This window comes from Pararge aegeria, chromosome 14 (assembly GCF_905163445.1).
Source record: "Pararge aegeria chromosome 14, ilParAegt1.1, whole genome shotgun sequence".
NCBI lineage: Eukaryota > Metazoa > Arthropoda > Insecta > Lepidoptera > Nymphalidae > Pararge > Pararge aegeria.
This window is the reverse complement of record NC_053193.1, coordinates 3704269-3723284: the sequence shown is the minus strand read 5'-3', so window position 1 is coordinate 3723284 and position 19016 is coordinate 3704269. Positions and strand designations below refer to the sequence as shown.

The window sequence follows — 19016 nt, the reverse complement described above, 5'->3', positions numbered from 1 at the left end:
AGCAGTATTTGGCTTCAAAGGTAGCAAGCAACTTAAACAAAGTTAGGTAGCAGAAGTGCGGGAAAAATTAAACAAGTATTAAATCATTTTACTTAAATTTATTATTCAATCAATCGATATTCGCATGCATTACTGGCATTGCGCATGCATTAAAAACCTCATAAAACACCGAGAAATAAATTATATAATTCTTTCTGTCTCGTGTATTAAAAATGCACAGATTCCACAAAGTGTACAAAGTAGATAATTTCATAATGCTTGCATTCATTTATAATCTGAGAAAACAGTTCCAAATTGATTCATGTACTAATATACCTGATTTTAAAATAGACTTATTCGTACATTAATAGATATAACGTGAATATTTCGTTGAAAAAACATCAAAAAGTGCAGATTGTGGTGCAACAATTGCTCGTTGTTCTTAATTCATAGTGTTAAAACAAATATATAATCGTACTTAAATATACCGATACTGGCTTACAAAAGCTTCTAATTTAATTACAGTTTAAATTAATTAATTAATTAAATTATTCAATTAGATTCTTAAATTTAAAAGCAATTAATTTGAAATTAAATGTCAAGCTTTTAAAAATCTTAATTAACTATACTAAATCATAAATTGCAGAGCACAAGAGACACTTGAATTAACGAATCATTTATATTAACGAATAAACCAGTTTAGTATTATATATTTTCCGGCAAATAACATGAACAGAAGATGCTAATTTTTGGGTGCTCTTAACGCATCGTTGTCCTTAAGATCCATTTAGGTCTTAAAGATTTAATGACGTTATGCACTAAAATCATGTTTCGAACAACAATGTGATCAAAAATCACTGCGTAAAAAAATATAAAAGCAATAATGCTACTTGATAACTGTAAATCATTTTCGCGAGTTTGGGCTACAAAAGAGTACTTTTTTTTCAGAATCGCCAAACCAAACAAAGGCCAACAAATAAAAAAGAAAAGATTTAATGTAAAAAAAATATATAGTATGTATCCTTTTATTCCTAATAATTTCTTTATTAAATTCTTATATTTTTGTTCTTTGTATACTGATTAGTACAAAAACTTTTGAAAAATAAATAGTTTCGGTATTTTGATTTGTAGACAAGAACTCAGTTAAAGTTATTTGTTTAAACAATTCATGCTATTTTTCCAGATTAATAGGCCAAGTTCATTAATTTAAGTCAACATAAACAACAAAAAACTTCAAAGATCATTTAAATTAGAAAATTAATTTTATTGTACAATGATGCCATTCTGAAAGTCCGCATTTGTATGGTTATTTTGTCTATAATAATAACCTAGATGGTATCTTATTAGACTCGTAGATATCGTCATAAAACCCTGAACGAATGTCAATATCCCTCAATGGAAAACACCGTGCGCAGGGAGTCACTGGACCTATCGGCAAAATACCGCGGAATGTGGAAATTCCTACAGATGCCGTATGCTACAGTGGGTGGTGGTGTCAGTTGAGATCATGATTCATATATGACATATCATGATAAAGGAATTGAATTGATTGTGCCCAGGGTTTTAACTGTGACAACTGAATCCAGATATTTTAAGTATCAATACGACGATGATTGTCGTCGATGGTGGATTGTCGAAACATTTAAATGTACAGTACTTCGATAAATATCAAAACGTCTCTTGCGCTCGCGCAAAGCCTTTCAAACTCATCCTATAAACTAAAAGTAAAAAAATAAAGACTCTTTAGCCTCTTGTAGAGTCTATAACATGTGCACAAAACAATAATTCGAAGGCAGAATAAGTGTAATAATCCAGGACAGTTTCAAATATTACTGCAAAGTGATTTTCTGCACGGACTGAAGAAATCGAATCATCAGTTTTATGAACGAAGTAATGATAACGACCACTTTATCATTTATAAAATGGATATACATACGCACGAGTCAGCTTAGAAAATCACTTACGCGGTTCCGATCGGTCCTGGATCATTATCGGTACATATTATAACAATGTAAGTTAATAGTTATCCGCCATGAGACTATCAACGATACTAAAGCTTCCTCTGGAACTATACTGTGGTCAAATAAATTTAAATTAAATAAATATTTGAACTCGATAGTCAATTAATGTTTGCATTCCCGCTGGTGCATTAGAACTTGTGGCACAAGAAAAAATGTGGTAGAATGCCGATTACATTAGCGTGCGTAATGTTGTAAACCGTGCCCTATTCTGCCTTCTTAAAAATTCTACTAAACGAGTAACAGAAACTTTTAAAATGAGATCACAAACCAGTTAGAAACTGTCAAGATTTTTAGTATTAAAAGATTTGTATTAAAAGATAATAACTTAAAATATTTACAGTGCATGGTGTATATTTTGATAATTCCACAATGCATTTTTAATGATTTTTTACGGCCGGTATACACGGTGCGTTGCGGCAACGACACACGGCTTATCGGATTGGTGTCCCTGCGGTGTTCGAAATAACATGTGAAACGAGCGTAAGGAGGCTTGGCATGTAAGATAAAAAAAAGGAATTCTAACATTTATTTTTGCAACGCAATACACAATTGCTTATCTCGTTAGATTTCTAGCCATCTATTCTCCATGGATTTCTAACTATCTATTTACTCCAAAACGATTTCTATAAAAACGCTTTAGCGTCAACAGTTTTTAATCGAAATGGACTTTGTAACTTCCTTTTAGAGTTGCAAATCCTGTACCAAGGTAGATAGGTTCTATTTTACTGACGTTAGTGTTTTAGATTCTTAAAATAAGACCGACGTTAATTAACGACCGGTATTATGGAGAAATGATATAAGGAATGCATCATATCGTCGTTGAAGTTTGCAAAAATGGTTCTGCAGTGGCGACAATTATATAGTTACAATCTTATTATTTTGTGAACAAAGAATCACAATAATTCAACAAGTTACGTGGTAACATACAAAGAAATCTTTTATCAAAATCCTTGCAATTTTAATAGCAATTCTATAAACCTACAGATTTGTGATCTCAATTATAACCAAGTTTTCTTAATAGAATACCGTGCAAAGAATCTCCGACGAGGTATTCAGTAGCATAACAAATTTTACGTGCAACATATAACATAAATAATGGCAAAGCACAGGGTGACACTTGTTTAGTGCTCCGTCTTAATATTGGTAGTATGTATACAAAGAGATCTTTGTTCATTTTCAGTAAAAAAAAAAATTAAGCGCACATACAAAGCCCATTCTTTAAGAGTTTTTTATACAATATTCTACGACTTGTCGATCTTTCTATTCAGCTAATAAACAAATGGGAAAAATGGATTACAATTCGGTTGGGGATTCCCCCAAAACCAAAGCGTGTTATTTCTGATTAGCATGAGAAGTCTTTCATACTTTGCTAGTGTTGTTTGAATCATAATGATCTGTTAAAAACTTCAATCGGCGGGACAACACAATCGTCATGCACATGGGTGACACCCTGGCTAGCTAGCTACGCCATTGAACACAAAAAATAAACAAAACAAATAGTATAAGTAAAAATGGGCAATAACATACCTCCAATATGTCTACAAAAAATATATGGATGTTAACTTATAGGTCGTTACCTAAAGGATATTTTATGCTAGACCGTGACGGAAACGAGCAGTACCCCATACCAAATGCGGACAAGACGCGGAACTAAAATATCACGAAAATATTATATACGTAACGTAACTCGTCGATCAATAATACACTAGATATGCAGTCCCATATACAATCTGGCAATAGAACAAATTCTATGTACAAAATGTATCTAAATTGACAGGTCTAAAAGTAGAGTTTTCAAACGGAAGCATTAAGAAAAAGACAGAAGACCACTTTTAGTCCTGCTAATTTAGTATACTGTTAAATTATCTGTTATTAAAAAATATGTAGGTATACACAGAAACTTATAATAAATATGTTATTATAAGTCAGAGTTCTGAGTTATCATAAGTATATACATATATATATATCACTTTTATTGGCTTTTCGGACGTTAATACTTTGGCTTTCTAACCAGCAAACTAATTAAATTAGGTAGGAATTTTTAACAGACACATTTATGACTGCCAGAATATCTAGTATATTTTTGATCGCAGCCGCAAACTGACCAAACATATGTAGACTATATTGAAGAGTATACTGTCTACCCGACACAAAGTTACTCCTGATCCTTAGGAGGCAGTATGAACTCCTCCATCGGATGTTTAGCTGTCCAGGGGTTAAAGTCACGGGGCGGAGCTGCGGTCCCCTGTGCGGGCGGATCCGGAGCGCCCCACACGCCCGGGCGAAGCCCCGGCATGCTCAGAGACGACATGGAAGACACGAGGGAGTCCATGTCGTACAGTTGACTGGACCAACTGTAGACAACGAACATCAAACCTTTACTGCCTTTAGAAAGTATATTTTTGCTACCGAAAAAGTGCTCATAATATTTTTATTTGCCTACTCGATACAAAGATTAATTTCATTTTTAAATGAATTTATCATATTTTCAAAATGATTTTAGAAGGTTTTCTTGGTTACTCAACTCTTATAGGGTGAATGTTGTGCAATTTTGAAAATTTCAAGGGATAAAAAAACCTTATGGACTTTACACCAAAAATCAAGATTTAAGTGAATGAAGCGGATAACAGTTGGTAGGAGAGCTCGTCTTCGCTTTCGGGGGGCCGAGTTCGAATCCCAGCACGCATCTCTAACTTTTCTAAGTTATGTGCGTTTTATGTAATTAAAATATCAGTTGTTTGAACGTTGAAGGAAAACAGAGTTCAGTAACCAAGAAATCATTTTTAAAATACAAAAAAAAATGATAAATTCATTTTAAATTAATTAAAGAAATTAATCTTTGTATAATATATATATAAGTAAATAAGCACCCTTTGTAACAAATGGAATGACCTAACCTCTGTAACTGTCATCTATCTATCTATCTGAATGGTTTAAAGACGAATGTTATACTGACTCGTTGGGCGCGGTCGGGCCGGGGACGGCGGGCGCCGCGTGTTGCATGGCGGCGTTGCGCTGCGCTTCGTGGATCATGCGCAGGCGGCGCGCCTGGGACCAGCGCTCTAGCGTGTACGAGCCGCCGGCACCGTGGGCCGCGCCCGCCGGTTCGTCCGTGCGCACCAGCTCAACACCGCGCTCGGGGCTCCAGCGGCCGATCTGTAAATCCAAACGCCATGAAATCTTAATAACAATTAATAATAATTAATAATCCCTACTAATATTATAAATGTCGTATATAGATATAGATACTGAATAATTTAAAATCAAAAAACCGAAACAAAGTCAAACGCAGACAAAGTCGCGGGCAACAGCTAGTTAATAATAAAATATATTAAATAAATATACTACGACAATACACACATCGCCATCTAGCCCCAAAGTAAGCGTAGCTTGTGTTATCGGTACTAAGAGGAATGATGAATATTTTCATGAATTATGTATATAAATACTTATAATATACATATAAACACCCAGCCACTGAAAGACATTCATGTTCATCACACAAACATTTTCCAGTTGTGGGAATCGAACCCACGGCCTTGTACTCAGAAAGCAGGGTCGCTGCCCACTGCGCCTATCGGCCGTCAAATAGAAATAGAAAATATTTTTAGAAAAACTCAGTACAATAAATCTTTGGAATCATGACCCCTAAACTAGGAAATCCCGCATCTTAGGGGCCAGTGCCTTCCCGAACATTGATTCAGTCGTTGAGATTTAACAAAGGAAACTCTACAAAGGTGTGTTCAGTGAAAGGTGTTTGGTGTGAAATAATAATAATTGTATTTATTGTGTCTCATTTAAAACGGATTCTTATAATCTAAGGAACGGTGCTGGAATGCAGCCCCAAACTGGTAAGCACCGCGTTGGTCGACCCCCAACGAGGTGGACAGACGACATTAAGCGCGTCCGTTAGACGGCAACTGTTGGACATAGCGTAATTTGTAGGTAGTTCCAAAATCCACGGCCATTGGCCCACCGCGCAGGGCTCCCAGCGACTCATTTGATCTCGTCTGTCCACCTAGTTGGGGACTTAAAACGTTTAGTACCTATCAAAAACAATAATAAATATGTATAGTACGGTCACAAAATGGATATAGTTGATGTACATATATACATACTATATTGTTGACAAAACACCTCACCTCGCGGTACTGCCGCAACAACTGCGGCGATTGCGGCAACGACCAATCAACCGCAGGGCGCGCGCCGCAACCCCAAGCGGCCGCCGCTGCCGCTACCAAGGCCTTTCGAGCCATAGCGGCGCCGCGGTGCGACCGATACTCGACTATAGCGGCGCAGGAAGCGGCCGATCGACGGATGCGAACTTCCTGAACCTCGTCCGTTAGCGCGTACAGCAGACGCACGATCTCGTCGGAGGGCGTCGTTGGCGGGATTCGAGATATGAATATGCGGCAGTTGTTGATCGATGGGCATACACCTAAAGGCATTTAAAACTTTAAAAAATCGTGGCCCTAACTTACATTGAACGTCATTTACAATTTTACGTAAGCTTATAGAAATTAAGGATTACATGTATGATAAGAAGGCTTGAGTTGAATTGCTCTTACTTCATAGCTCAACATTAACTAGACTATGAGATGGTGATAACAAAAAAAAACTGGCTAATTTTGTTGTGGGCTTCTTCTTAGACCAGGGCGCGTTTGGAAACCTAGCTTTAGTTTTAAGTTAACGAATGCAGTTATCACCATCACTAACATTAGTGTAACATGTTAAATGTATGAACGCTTCATAAGTGCCTGTAATAAGGTCTACATGAATAAAACATTATTGAATTTGAATACAAGAAAATACAATATATAAGTCTTGAAAAATAAACCATGCCGTATAAAATATTCATACAGTGTACATTAAGCAAAGCAGTAGAATCTGTAATGGTGCTCCCACATTGCCGTTAGAAAATGTTTAATAACGTTAGTAAACATTTGTTAGCAAACATTTAATCACAAATAAATTTTCATGTTAGAAAATGTTTAGTAATGTTAGTAAACATTTTATAACAAAACAAATTATAACAAAATAAAACATGTGTTATCTTTTGTTTGTAAACATTTTATAAGGGTGATGGCGGGATAGGCGGTGCGGTGCGGTGGGGGTTAGAGTACGCAGGTCGCTGCGCGTGGTGTCTCGCTTGTCAGTTCCTTTGTGTCAGCGTGCATCGCTGTGCGTGTGTATTAGTGGTTGCGCGTGCGCCAAGCAATAAAATATGTCCGGTAATTGGAATAACGATGATGTTTACAAACTGATTGAAATGTTTCAAGCAAGAGAAGTACTATGGAACACGATGTCAGAGAGCTACAAAGACCGAAATAAAAAACACGATGCTTGGATGGAAATTGCCAGTGAATTTAATATGGATAAAAAAGTAATTGAAAAAAAGATTCGATCACTCGTAGGTCAATTTAACCGAGAATGTAAATCTAATAAATCTGGTGCAGGAGCTAATGAGTCAAGTAAATGGTTTGCATTTAAAAAACTCATGTTCCTTAAAGGCAAAAATATTCCAAGTTTAACTGTCGATGGAGGGTTGCAGGTGAGTTTTATTTTAACGTCTTTTAATAATATTTAGATGCCCAGTCCAAAAACCCTTCATTTGAAAAATATTCTGCGAATTCTTTTCTTATTTCTTTCCCATCATCTGTCAGGGATTCACATGCTTCAAGTGGTGTTAATTGCTGCTGTTCTAATCTCCATTGTCCATCGATACGTGTACCAGTTACTATGTCATCTCCATCATAGTATTGAGATGGAGCGTAAATCATGCTCGATTCAGTTTTTCTTATAAAATTATGCAGTAGCACGCATGTCATAATTAAAGTAGTAGTTTTTTCTGGATCTAATAATATTGTAGTTCGTAAAACTCTAAATCTGGCTGACAAAATCCCAAATGCGTTCTCTACTGTTCTCCTCGCACGACTCAGTCTATAACTGAAGATTCTTTCCTTAGAATTGCTATCCTGTGGTCCTGGAAAAGGTTTTAATAAGTGTTTTTGTAAAGGGAACGCATCATCTGTTACGAACACATAAGGAAGAGGTTTGTTTCTGCCTGGTAGTGAGCTGTCACTGGGTATTTTTAAACTATTGTCGTTAATTTTATTTCGAAATTTTGTGTTTGCGAAAACTCCGCCATCACTTATGCGTCCTTGGCAGCCAATATTCACGTACAGAAAGTTGTATTCTGCGTCCACTATCGCTAAAAGTACAACGCTGTAAAATCCTTTATAGTTGTAATATTCACTGCCGCTATCAATTGGCTTTTGTATGGCTACGTGCTTTCCATCGATACTTCCTAAGCAATTTGGGAAATTCCATTTTTCTTCAAATGAATTTGCCACGTGTAGCCACTCTTGAGGTGTTGTTGGTATCTGGAACAAAAATAGAAGATTAAGAAATAGGCGCGAAAAATAAATTTATAACTCGTTATTCTAACAAATTTTATTGGATATTTTTATTAAGTATGAAATATTAATAGAATACACTATAAAAAAATATGATTTCAGTTAAGGGTTGTTAAGTAATAGAAAAAGAAAATCGCGGTTATAGATTTTTTTACAATTTTAGCTAATTTGACGCGCCTATAACTTGAAATTATCGTTTAGTTCTATTCTTTCAGGGTAACGAAGAAAACAGAATTGCTTCAGAAAACACTCTCAGTTTGAACGAAACAGGAAATACTGTCACTGATGAAACTACGGGCACGCCTTTCGCCACCCCAAAACCATTTCGGAAAAGAAGACGGCCTGAAGTAGAACAAGATCCAACACAACAAGAAGCTGTAAATATTTTACAAAGAATGTACGAATCTAGAAAAAGCAGGGATGAAAATGACGCATTTGGAGAGTATGTCTCGATGAAACTGAAACAAATAAAAAACAGTAATGCTAAGAATACTGCTCAACATCACATTAACAATATTTTGTACAATGCGACAATGGGACAATATGATTTTCCAACAACCTTTACAGACCCAACCGCTAGTAGTTCCTGGGGATACAACTCTGAACCAAATCTATCCACTTTTTCGGAAAATAATGCTGACTGTAGCTCGAGAGGATACTACACCGCACCGAGTCCCTCGGCTTCATTTGAAACCAGTTCTTCGGATAACTCCAGGACACATACTCGTACCAGCGCAAGAACACAGAGTCCGTCTAATTTATCGGAATCAAGCCAAGATTCGACCCAATCATTAAACGATTTGTTGGAATCAATCAAAAATTAAAAAATACATGTTTGGTTTGTTAAGTATTAAAAAAATTATTAGTAAGGTAAGATAGGTACCTACCTAAAGTATGATTAGATTAGATCATATTAAAAGTAAATAAAAAAATAATTAAAAATGTTGTTTGACTTACCTGTATGTATTCCTTTAAAACCTCATTGAGAGCCTCGCACACTTCTGGTACGATAATAGATATCACTTGGTCTGACAACTTGAACACATTTCCAATACTTTTATAACTGCTACCAGTTGCCAAAAATCTTAACGTTACCGCAAGTCTTTCCGTCACACTTACAGATTTTCTAAATGTAGTGTCTCGTTTGCCTATTTTTGCCCCAATTAAATTTTGTAGATATTCAAATTCGGAACTGTTCATTCTTATAAAATCTTTTAAGCAACCATCAATACCTAAATCCTTGAGATAGTCTGTGGCACTATATTTTCCTCTAGCTTTTAGCGTTTGGCGCATCCAATAAGAGCGCTTTTTCTTCTTTTTTAAACAAAAAATAAAAGCTATTCCAATGAGCAAATCTTCTTCCATTTTCGTGTAGACGTCCTCAGCCCTCAGAAGGCGAAACCAAACTGCGAGCCAATACTAGATGTTATAAAATGTTTAAACATTTTCCATCAATGTAGGAGCACTTATAACATGTAACAGTTTCTAACAAAGTGCAACAATTGTTAACATTTGTTAGTAAATGTTTTGGTGTTATAAAATGTTTACAAACATTTTATAACGGCAATGTGGGAGCACCATAAGGTGCAATTTATTTTCTACAATCTTTATACCAATCTGATTTAGGGGTACACTGTATACGGGTTTAAATTAAGAATACAAGCATATCTCGCATAAATCATCAAATGCGAGCGGTCAATCAACCCAGTTAACGCTCACCAAATGATAGCACTCATCGTTCGTCCCTAAATAAAACCCGGTTAAGTGGAACTTTTTTACGCATCAACAGCTATCATTAATTTTGTACCCTCGTATATTTTGAGAAAAAAATATAAATGATTGGTTCCGTCAATAGCAAACCGGTTAGAAATAAGAATTCTATGTACAAGTAAGCATGAAGAAGCCCATTTAAGGACTCATTTAACATTGCAACATATTTGGACTTCCATTAAATTGTTTAATTAGAACTACATGTATGTAGTGTTCTAATCAATTAATAAACCTTGAACAAATAAAAAGTATATTTTTACAATAATTTATGAACCTATCTACGAGTTTAAAGGATTATTAAAACAGGTCGAGGCCTGGATGTGACACATACGTAACATGATACGAGTGCGGACATTTTATATAGAGGTCGCAAGTAATACAGTGCATTGTTACACACCAAGCTATGGTATTAAAAATAAACTCGACGGGATGGGCCGAGATTTGGCGGTATGGCATAGCTAATTTACGTTCACATAATGTTGTTATTAATATTAATTGTATTAAGGTTAGTTTTAGCTTGCAGGTTGCGGATAGTTTAAAAGAAAATACGTATGCAGTTTGTCAAGGTTTAATTGCGACTTCACATTATTTAATGGAGATTCCTTTGCTTGTGTGCTGTGTTTGTATAATAGGAGAATGTTTGTATGCGTGTAGCTGAAAGTATGAAAGAAGACGTGTAACTTACACGTTTAGGTATGTTTGTATATTATGTATGTCTCTTTGTGACATATTTAGTATTTAACCTTATTTGACTCAACACTGGGACATTTTATGAAGAGGACGCAGATATAACCTCTTCATTGTTATACATATACTAGGTAGGTGTCGTTGTAGAGAATTAACTCGACGGGACGGACCATGATTTGGTCGTAGAATAATATGTATATCCATTGGCGTGCATGGGATATTCATTGTTCAAGCGTGGTAGCCATTTATCAAGCAGTTTATACAAAATGGAAAATTTCAACAGGAATATCGTATCTTATAAATGCCAAAGTGTGTTTGTTGCTTTGAACTTCTTTCACGCAGCAACTTTCGCATTTAGAACATTTTACTGAACAGGTTAGGAGAGATATGTTGCTTTCCACTGGACGTATTCGTGGCGTGCATAGAGGGTATGCACAGGGTATGCAGATGATATGAAATAAGTTATATTAAACCAGTACGAGTTATAAAAATTTAAGGGTAGGGTTTTTATAACTCTCCTATAAAAATCCTTAAGTTTTTTTATAACTCGTACTGGAGATTTATTATTATTTTATATAATCTGCATACCCTGTGCATACTCTGGAGTCTGTATGCACGCCACTGTTCGTATGCATAAAAATTTGGTACAAAACTACAATAAGTTAATTTGCGGAAAACTTCTTACCTACTGTAGTAGCGTAGACTGCGAGGACAAAATACCTTTTTTTTTATTTTCTTTAGTCCGCGGAAGCCAGACTTAAATAAATTATGTCATTTATTATTTGCCTACGCAAGTTTCACACCCGAAGCATACTTATGAGATATTGCCTATATAGCACACCACATATAATGAATTAGCAATCATGCGCCAGCGAGAAATTATACGACACGGATTTTAAAGGGAGGTTATAGTTCTGTCGACTTAAAGCTAAAGTGTCGCTAACTATAATGACCAAGTTTCGAGATATGATCGAAAAAGCGTGAAAATATAAAGAAACGATGCCATTTGATAACTAATAGACATATAAAAAACTTGAAACTATGAAAATGTAGAGTACAGAGCACTTTCGAATAACTGTATTTGGAAGTTTCTAGAGTAAATTATAATTAAAGCAAGAGATTTTTGGCTTTTTAGTCTTATAATTACCTATTTATATCATATAAATAGGTAAATGTAAAGACTTTCTTCATATTGCTATATCGAAAACTACAGCAAATTAGATAGAAAAAATAACAGATTTGGTCGAATGTTGGTTAACGACGTTATAGCTTGAGGAGGGCAGTGTTTAGTCATTGCATACCTTTGTGTTAATATTACATAGCCTTAAAAAACTTAATATTAATGAAATACAAATTTCATTTACCCAATTGCCACGACGGTCTTATCATGTAGTTGTTGAACAAACGTATAGCGTGGCTGGCCTCGATTTCCGTGGTATACATCGCGAAAGCGTACCTAGAAGAATAAAATTTTTTAACTTTATCCATTTTCAGTATAGGCAAAAACCTTACAGTGATAGTTGTTACTACTAAACAAGTCGTAAAAATCGGCAATTTTTAATTACACAGTAGCAAAATATGCGACTAGGATCACGAGATATTTTATTTCATTTCAAGTCAGTCCTTGACTGCAATCTCACTCTGTGGCAAGAGATAACTGCAGTCTAAGATTGTAAAGGGCTAAGGGCCTCTTAGGGAGTATGGAAGTTAAACGAAATCGTGACATTGCCGGCCCACTACATTACCCGAGATTGATAGACTTTACACGCCATTCAATCGGTTATGAAGAACTCTCAGCCATGCAGGGTTCCTCACGATATTCTCCTTCCCCGTTAAAGCAAGTGATATTTTTCTTAATTGCTTGAAATAAAAAATCGCACTCGGTCCTCCGAAATGAAGGCTAAAGCCCGAACTACTAGGCTATCAAAGCGTATTTTCTTACGTCATGCAAACAGTCATACATAGAATAGTTTCACTAATTACAGTGTTAATCCAATGAGCGTCTACTACTGGGCATAGGTCTTCTTGGATAGGTCTTCTTTGGTTAGGGAGTTCGTGGTCCCCTACATGTCGTCCTTACGTGGTCGATATACCGCGGACGCGCACGAAGCGCTTCGTATCTTCGTTTCTGATCCGCACCGCTAGGATCTGGAATGCCCTTCCAGCTTCCATTTTCCCCAGTGCCTACAATATGAGTACCTTCAAATCAAGAGTGAATAGGCATCTTCTAGGCAAGCGCGCTCCACCTTAGGCTGCATCATCGCTTACCATCAGGTAAGGTTGCAGTCAAGCGCTCACATAAAAGTTCAAAATACCAAAATCTTGTGCCGCTTTGGTCCAGCCTAATATACAGGACTAGCGGGCTCTCGCGACTTCGAGCGCTAATAAGTAAATAAGTAATCTTGAGAGATAGATATACGCGACAGCGTAAACGTAAGCGTTGCGTAAGCTTTTTTTTTAAGAACTTTTAAAAGGCAACTACTTTGCCAAATCAGATTTTATCCAAACTTTTACTGTTTAAGCGGAACATCTCAAAAGGAGAAACAATCCCCGATTTCGAAACATTCTTCATTGGTGCTATGCTCCTATTGGTCTAAGCGTGATGATATAAATACTATAGCCTTCCTCGATAAATGGAATATCGAACACTGAAAGAACTTTTAAATCGGATCATTAGTTTCTAAGATCATGGCGTTAAAGCAAACACCAACAAACTCTTCAGCTTTACATAATATATAAGATTACTCTTAATAAAATCTCACCCTCGATTCCATCCAGAGAAGTTGATCATCAAACGAAACTCGAACAGCTCCCCCGCCTGCCGGAACAGTGGCACCAACGTGTCCTCGAAGCAGTCGTGTGGAATACGCCCGATGAACACCTATCATTATGACTTGGCATTTATTTGTTATTTTATAGACATTTGACACAAAGTTTGAGTTGACTCATTTGAATCATTTTTTGAGCAAAGAATAGGCCTGGCTGTTCAGCGCGGAAATGCAGCGAGCATTCCTGGCACCATTCACCCAGTAATTAGTTTAGTTATAAGTTTAATTCTATCGATATAAAAATATACTTCTGTTCATGGTTCTTGGTTTTCTTTTTTTTCTCGACAAGAGTGCGCTCACCCGATGATGGTCGTGATGCAGTCTAAGATGTCGGCGATCTAGCTTATTAGGGGTATGACAATTATATTAAACCCATACCCTCTTAGGTTCTAAGCTTCATTGTATCCGAATGCTTAATCGCTTGACGGAATGTTGGCAGGGTAACTAGCCAAGGCCAAAGCCTTCCACGCTCACGACACGAGCTTCTTGCAGTGTGGATCCGGCTTCATTCAAAAATGGGTGATAAAAGCAAGCACTCTTGCAGCCTTCGCTAGTTACCGAAAGTACGAGTGTGGATCCGGCTTTATGGCCGGATTTGAATTACGCGAGACGCTAAAGAAGCGAGCAATGGACAATTTGAGTTAAATGCTAGAACTTTTGCAGCCTTCGCTACTCACGACCGGTGCGAGAGCCTCTGGCAGTGTGCATCCGGCTTAATAGCCGGAGTTAAGACGCGTGACACTAAACGAAGCGAGCAAATGCCAAAATTGAGTGTTAAATTTAAGCACTCTTGCAGCCATCGCTAGTTACCAATCGTGCGAGCCTCTAGCAGTTTAGATCCGGCTTCATCTCGAGGCGCTGCACAAATCGAGCAAAGCCAAAATTGAGTGATAAAAGCAAGCACTTCCTGCAGCCTTCGCTAGTCACCGATAGTGCGAGAGTGTGGATCCGACTTTATGGCCGGATTTGAAGGACGCAAGGCGCTTAAGTAGCGAGCAATGGACAAATTGAGTTAAATGCGAGAACTTTTGCAGCCTTTGAGTCTAGCAGAGTATGGATCCGGCTTAAGAGTCATTTCAACTTGCAGTCTCCACCAACCGCACTAGTGTGGTTCGGGCCTAATCACAATAAGATAATGGTGGGCATTTTTCGAAGTCGCCATCTTTAGAATTATACTATGGCCTACATCCTACATGCAGGCACCGTGACCCAAGCCTAGGCAGCGCTAATTCTGGTCATTTATTAATGTCGTCATCATGTGGATCTCCACTGCAGCCCATCAATCGGATGTACGAATTCACTCAGGCACAGGCGTGGATAAAACAAATTTCTAAATACAACAACCCGTTTACTAAAACATTGGACCTGGCGTCGATGACGTCACTGCGACGCATGGTGTAAATGAGCGTCAAATTCATACGGTGTGCAAAAAGGCATCATTATTCATATTGGATATTTAGGTACTCTTAGAAAAACTCTTGGTATACTGTGTTAGTATTGTCTTAGTGAGCGGGGAAGTGGGAGAGGAGTCACATTCCAGCGAGGTCTAATCTTTTAGTTAACGGGTTGCCCAATTTATGGTAACAAAGCAGTTTGGCGGTAAATGGATGGGTGACCGAAATCGGTCTTTAGCTTTCCTCGGAGCGGAGCACGTAAGCAGTCTGTCCTGCCTATGTTTACTAAAAGACAAAGATCCATGAGAAACGTGAAAAATACCTACCAGTTGAAAAAAAATTATCCGATTCCTTACTTCGTGGAATAAATAAGTCAAATATGGCGAAATGGCGGGAATCAAACCGGGCTCATAAATTATTGTGGTAATTTTAAAAATAGTTACCTCACAATTCCTCGATGGCTCCGGGCCACTCCAAGCATGCGGTGCTTTTTTATAAATCCTCTGGCCATTTATTTGCGTTAAAGTATACGAAGTATTTTCAGTCAGCGATAATAATCTTGCGGACAATTCGTACTGATTCACTTCACTTGATGAATAATGCTTAACAGAAGGCATTTTCGATATAGATTTTAATCTTATAATAAATAATAATAATAAATATTGAATAATATTTAATTACCGCGTATTTGCCCTTCTTTTGAGCAACAAAAACGAGCGAACTTCATAGAAAGGTATAATAAAATGGCGCATTTCTAAAACACTAAATGGCGCTGCTGCGTAAAAAATCAAAATAAAATGACCTTGGAATAAAGAATTCTAAATCACAGTCAAATAACTACTTGTTATTTTACGAAATTTAATTTTACAAAACTACAGATTTTTAAATTAGTGTAAAATATCTAAAATAATAATGAAGAGAAGAATAAACTGATTTAAAAATATTTAATAATAAATGAATTGCAAAAACGTATAAAAGTTACATTATACGGAAGTTCATTGTTTATAGTTCCGAAGTCAAAATTTAAAATTTTGGCATTTCCGAGAATTATCCACTAGCGTTCCTTGATTTAAAACCTTAAATCAGAATGTGAGCAGCATTTATTTTGATTCGTCCATCATTTAAAATTTTAAAAAAATATTTGATATTTATCGGTAGTTCTGACCGAATTAGAAATTTGGAAATTCGTAATAGTAGACAATCAAACAACTTTATTTGCGAATAGTGTTTTAATTGATATTTTTTAAATTCTACGTGAATTCTACCGTATTAGGTGTAAATAAATATTAACATATTACATTTAAAAATGTATTATATTTAAAACCATTTAAAACTTTGATAATGTATTTTAATTATTGTAACGGCTATTTAAACTTTAAAAAATTAAAAAAGGGTGACCAAGCATACAGATATCATAAAAATACTCGGTTTCACTATAACAGCGTCTTTCCTAGTAATTTGGCTAGTATCAAGACTATTTTTTAATTGAATTCTTAGAATATAAATGCGTCTAGTTTTAGGATTCATTCTTATAATTTGTTGCATAGTAAAGAACTCCAGTTTTTTTTGATTCATGTGTTTCATAACATTAGGACTAACTGCTGTAATGGCTTCTAATTGTATAGAACTGATTTGTTGTCTCGGTATACCTGAAATATTGAAAAATTCATGACGTTATTTGCATATTTTGGCACAAGTAGTTAACAAAAAAATAATGATCATAATATACCAAGAAAAACCCGGCCATCTAAATAGGCAAAGCCTTGAGCAAATATGAAAACGAATAAACTAGTTTATGGAGTAGTATGTGTAGTATATAGAAAATTAACACTACAATTAAATAGAATATTTAGACGTCCAACTTCGTGGGATGACCATTTATACGGTTCTCCATATGCATCCGGGTGTGTAGCAATGTCATATAAAGTCTGAAATGTAATAAATCAGTTTATATTTTACAGTAATTCACATCCACTAAAGTAACTCAGTGCAATAATTAAGAAATTACCTTCGTTTGTTCCACATTACATCTATCGAGTTTACTTAATACATCAAATGTGAGCTCCTTGAATGTGTCTGGCGCTATTCTTCGTAGATCGTGAGAAGGAAATCCACAAATTAAATAGCCCAACTCATTTATTTGCGAAGCGCTTTTATACCAATCATTGCCATAATATCGCCTGTATGCTGCTGCTAATATTCCGAACTATATATAAACAGTTTTGTTTAAATGTTAAAATAAATTATTAATGAGTGATTGATTTGACAGTTGATAGAATTTTGAGTACGTGTATTTTAAACACATTTACCTTTCTATTATGCAGAGGAACATAACGTTTTGAAAAGTAATTAAAAACAGATGAGTCTCCGAAATCAACATAGTACAAATCTTCTTCAGGTATGACATTCAATAACCGTTCAAAGGCTAAAAGCTCCCTTCCTTGTAAAAATGCAGCAGTTTTACCATCTACAATTTAAAAAAAGCAAATACTGAAAAAAGCATAGTCGAAAAAAATTTAAGGTTTATTTTATATTATTTACCAGTAACAATATCCCAAGCCAATATAGCTCTAGATATTGGGATGTCATTCTTTTTAGTAGTTGATAATAAATGTAATATTGTTTCAGCATCTAATCTCAAAAAGGAACTGGGAGGTCCAAAGAAGATAATATCCATTGAATTATCAGTTTTTATTCTATTGTCCAATTCATCATAAAAATCTTCGTAAATAATATCCTCTGTAAATATATCATTTTTGAAATTCGTACACTTATGTAGATAAAACAGCATTACCTATAAAATAGCATTCAATGCATACTATATTTATTTATCACGTTTCCTTTTTATTTTAAGAACTTGAATGCAGTTAATTCTGATGGTAACTGATTAATTAATGATGCAGCATAAGGGTGTAAAGACACGCTTCCCTAAAAGATGAATACATTTGATGATCAGCTATTAGGCTTAGGCTCTTGATTCGAAAATACCATATTTCAGGTGTTCGCAAAAAAGTAGCTGGCAATGCTTGCAATGGTGTTAATACACTTATAATTAAGTGCGTAAACAATCTGTTTAGATCCATGGGATATCAAAGTTGACATGGCCTAGCCTCTAGCAATGCAGCTCAGTTCGACAGTTTAATGGTGTGGGCAGAACTAAATTGCATAATATACAGTACAGAAAAAAAAATTACAATAGTAATCAATCAAAATACCTGTTTCTGCCATTGCAATCATAGAATTTTTTTCATCTTCATAATGTACTTCTAACTCTTCCAATGATTTCGTTTGCTTTTGTAGCGAGAATCCACTAACGACATAAAAAATAATTTTTAATGTAACTCATCAACCTGTATTTCAGCAGCGTGGTATGTCTTAACGAGGTCTTAACGAAAAAGGAAGCTTTTGCTCAGTAGCGGGGGTAAAAGGTAATTAGGCTAATATTAATATATTTATAACAGTACAATATTTATACTATTGAAAATATAGAATCATCCGAAGCAAATACCTTTTTACAAAGAGGATTGAAAAAAGCCACTTTGAAATCAACATTTTATTTTGATTGATCTTAAAATTTCATGTTGAAGTTTCTAGTATAGATCTCGATGGTTGCTATTATCAGTGTCTAGGTCTTAAAATATACCAATCTGAAAACACTAAGTGTTTCCTACCCTTTTAACACCAGCAATTTTCAGAAAAAGTTTTTGTGTAGGCAATTTATTAGTTTTCTAACTAATACCCCTTCTTATTTAATATATGGTGGCAAGAGTGCTTTTTTCCGTTTTTAACCTTTATAATTGATTCTAATAGTACGATTGTAATATATTAATTCATTTTTGTAAAGACTGAAATGAATTAATTCTGTGGAGAGTTTAGGAACTATGGCACTATGAATGGTCCGTGACTCCACGAATTGCATGG

At 35.7% G+C, this 19016-nt stretch overlaps 3 protein-coding genes across 4 annotated transcripts; 1 reads left to right on the top strand and 2 right to left on the bottom strand.

Annotated features, from left to right (window-relative positions):
• Nucleotides 1-3418: 3418 nt before the first annotated feature.
• Nucleotides 3419-18731, bottom strand: LOC120629265. The gene is made up of 13 exons (XM_039898149.1): nucleotides 18604-18731; nucleotides 18311-18405; nucleotides 17637-17834; nucleotides 17405-17562; nucleotides 17104-17301; nucleotides 16930-17023; nucleotides 16603-16744; nucleotides 15539-15722; nucleotides 13636-13754; nucleotides 12238-12329; nucleotides 6143-6438; nucleotides 4957-5156; nucleotides 3419-4354 (listed from the first exon to the last, which is right to left on the bottom strand). Exons 1-13 carry the CDS (start codon nucleotides 18645-18647, stop codon nucleotides 4156-4158), a joined length of 2019 nt encoding a protein of 672 aa, XP_039754083.1. The 5' UTR covers nucleotides 18648-18731; the 3' UTR covers nucleotides 3419-4155.
• Nucleotides 7131-9290, top strand: LOC120629264. Its single transcript, XM_039898148.1, has 2 exons — nucleotides 7131-7551; nucleotides 8632-9290. Exons 1-2 carry the CDS (start codon nucleotides 7225-7227, stop codon nucleotides 9238-9240), a joined length of 936 nt encoding a protein of 311 aa, XP_039754082.1. The 5' UTR covers nucleotides 7131-7224; the 3' UTR covers nucleotides 9241-9290.
• Nucleotides 7344-9986, bottom strand: LOC120629263 (putative nuclease HARBI1). 2 transcript variants are annotated; one of them, XM_039898146.1, is made up of 3 exons: nucleotides 9374-9986; nucleotides 8184-8383; nucleotides 7344-7983 (listed from the first exon to the last, which is right to left on the bottom strand). In XM_039898146.1, the coding sequence occupies exons 1-3, from the start codon at nucleotides 9779-9781 to the stop codon at nucleotides 7971-7973; spliced, it is 621 nt and encodes a 206-aa protein (XP_039754080.1). In that variant the 5' UTR covers nucleotides 9782-9986; the 3' UTR covers nucleotides 7344-7970. The 2 variants fall into 2 exon arrangements, with proteins under 2 accessions (XP_039754080.1, XP_039754079.1); XM_039898145.1 differs by having other exon boundaries at nucleotides 7344-8383; nucleotides 9374-9981.
• Nucleotides 18732-19016: the final 285 nt, after the last annotated feature.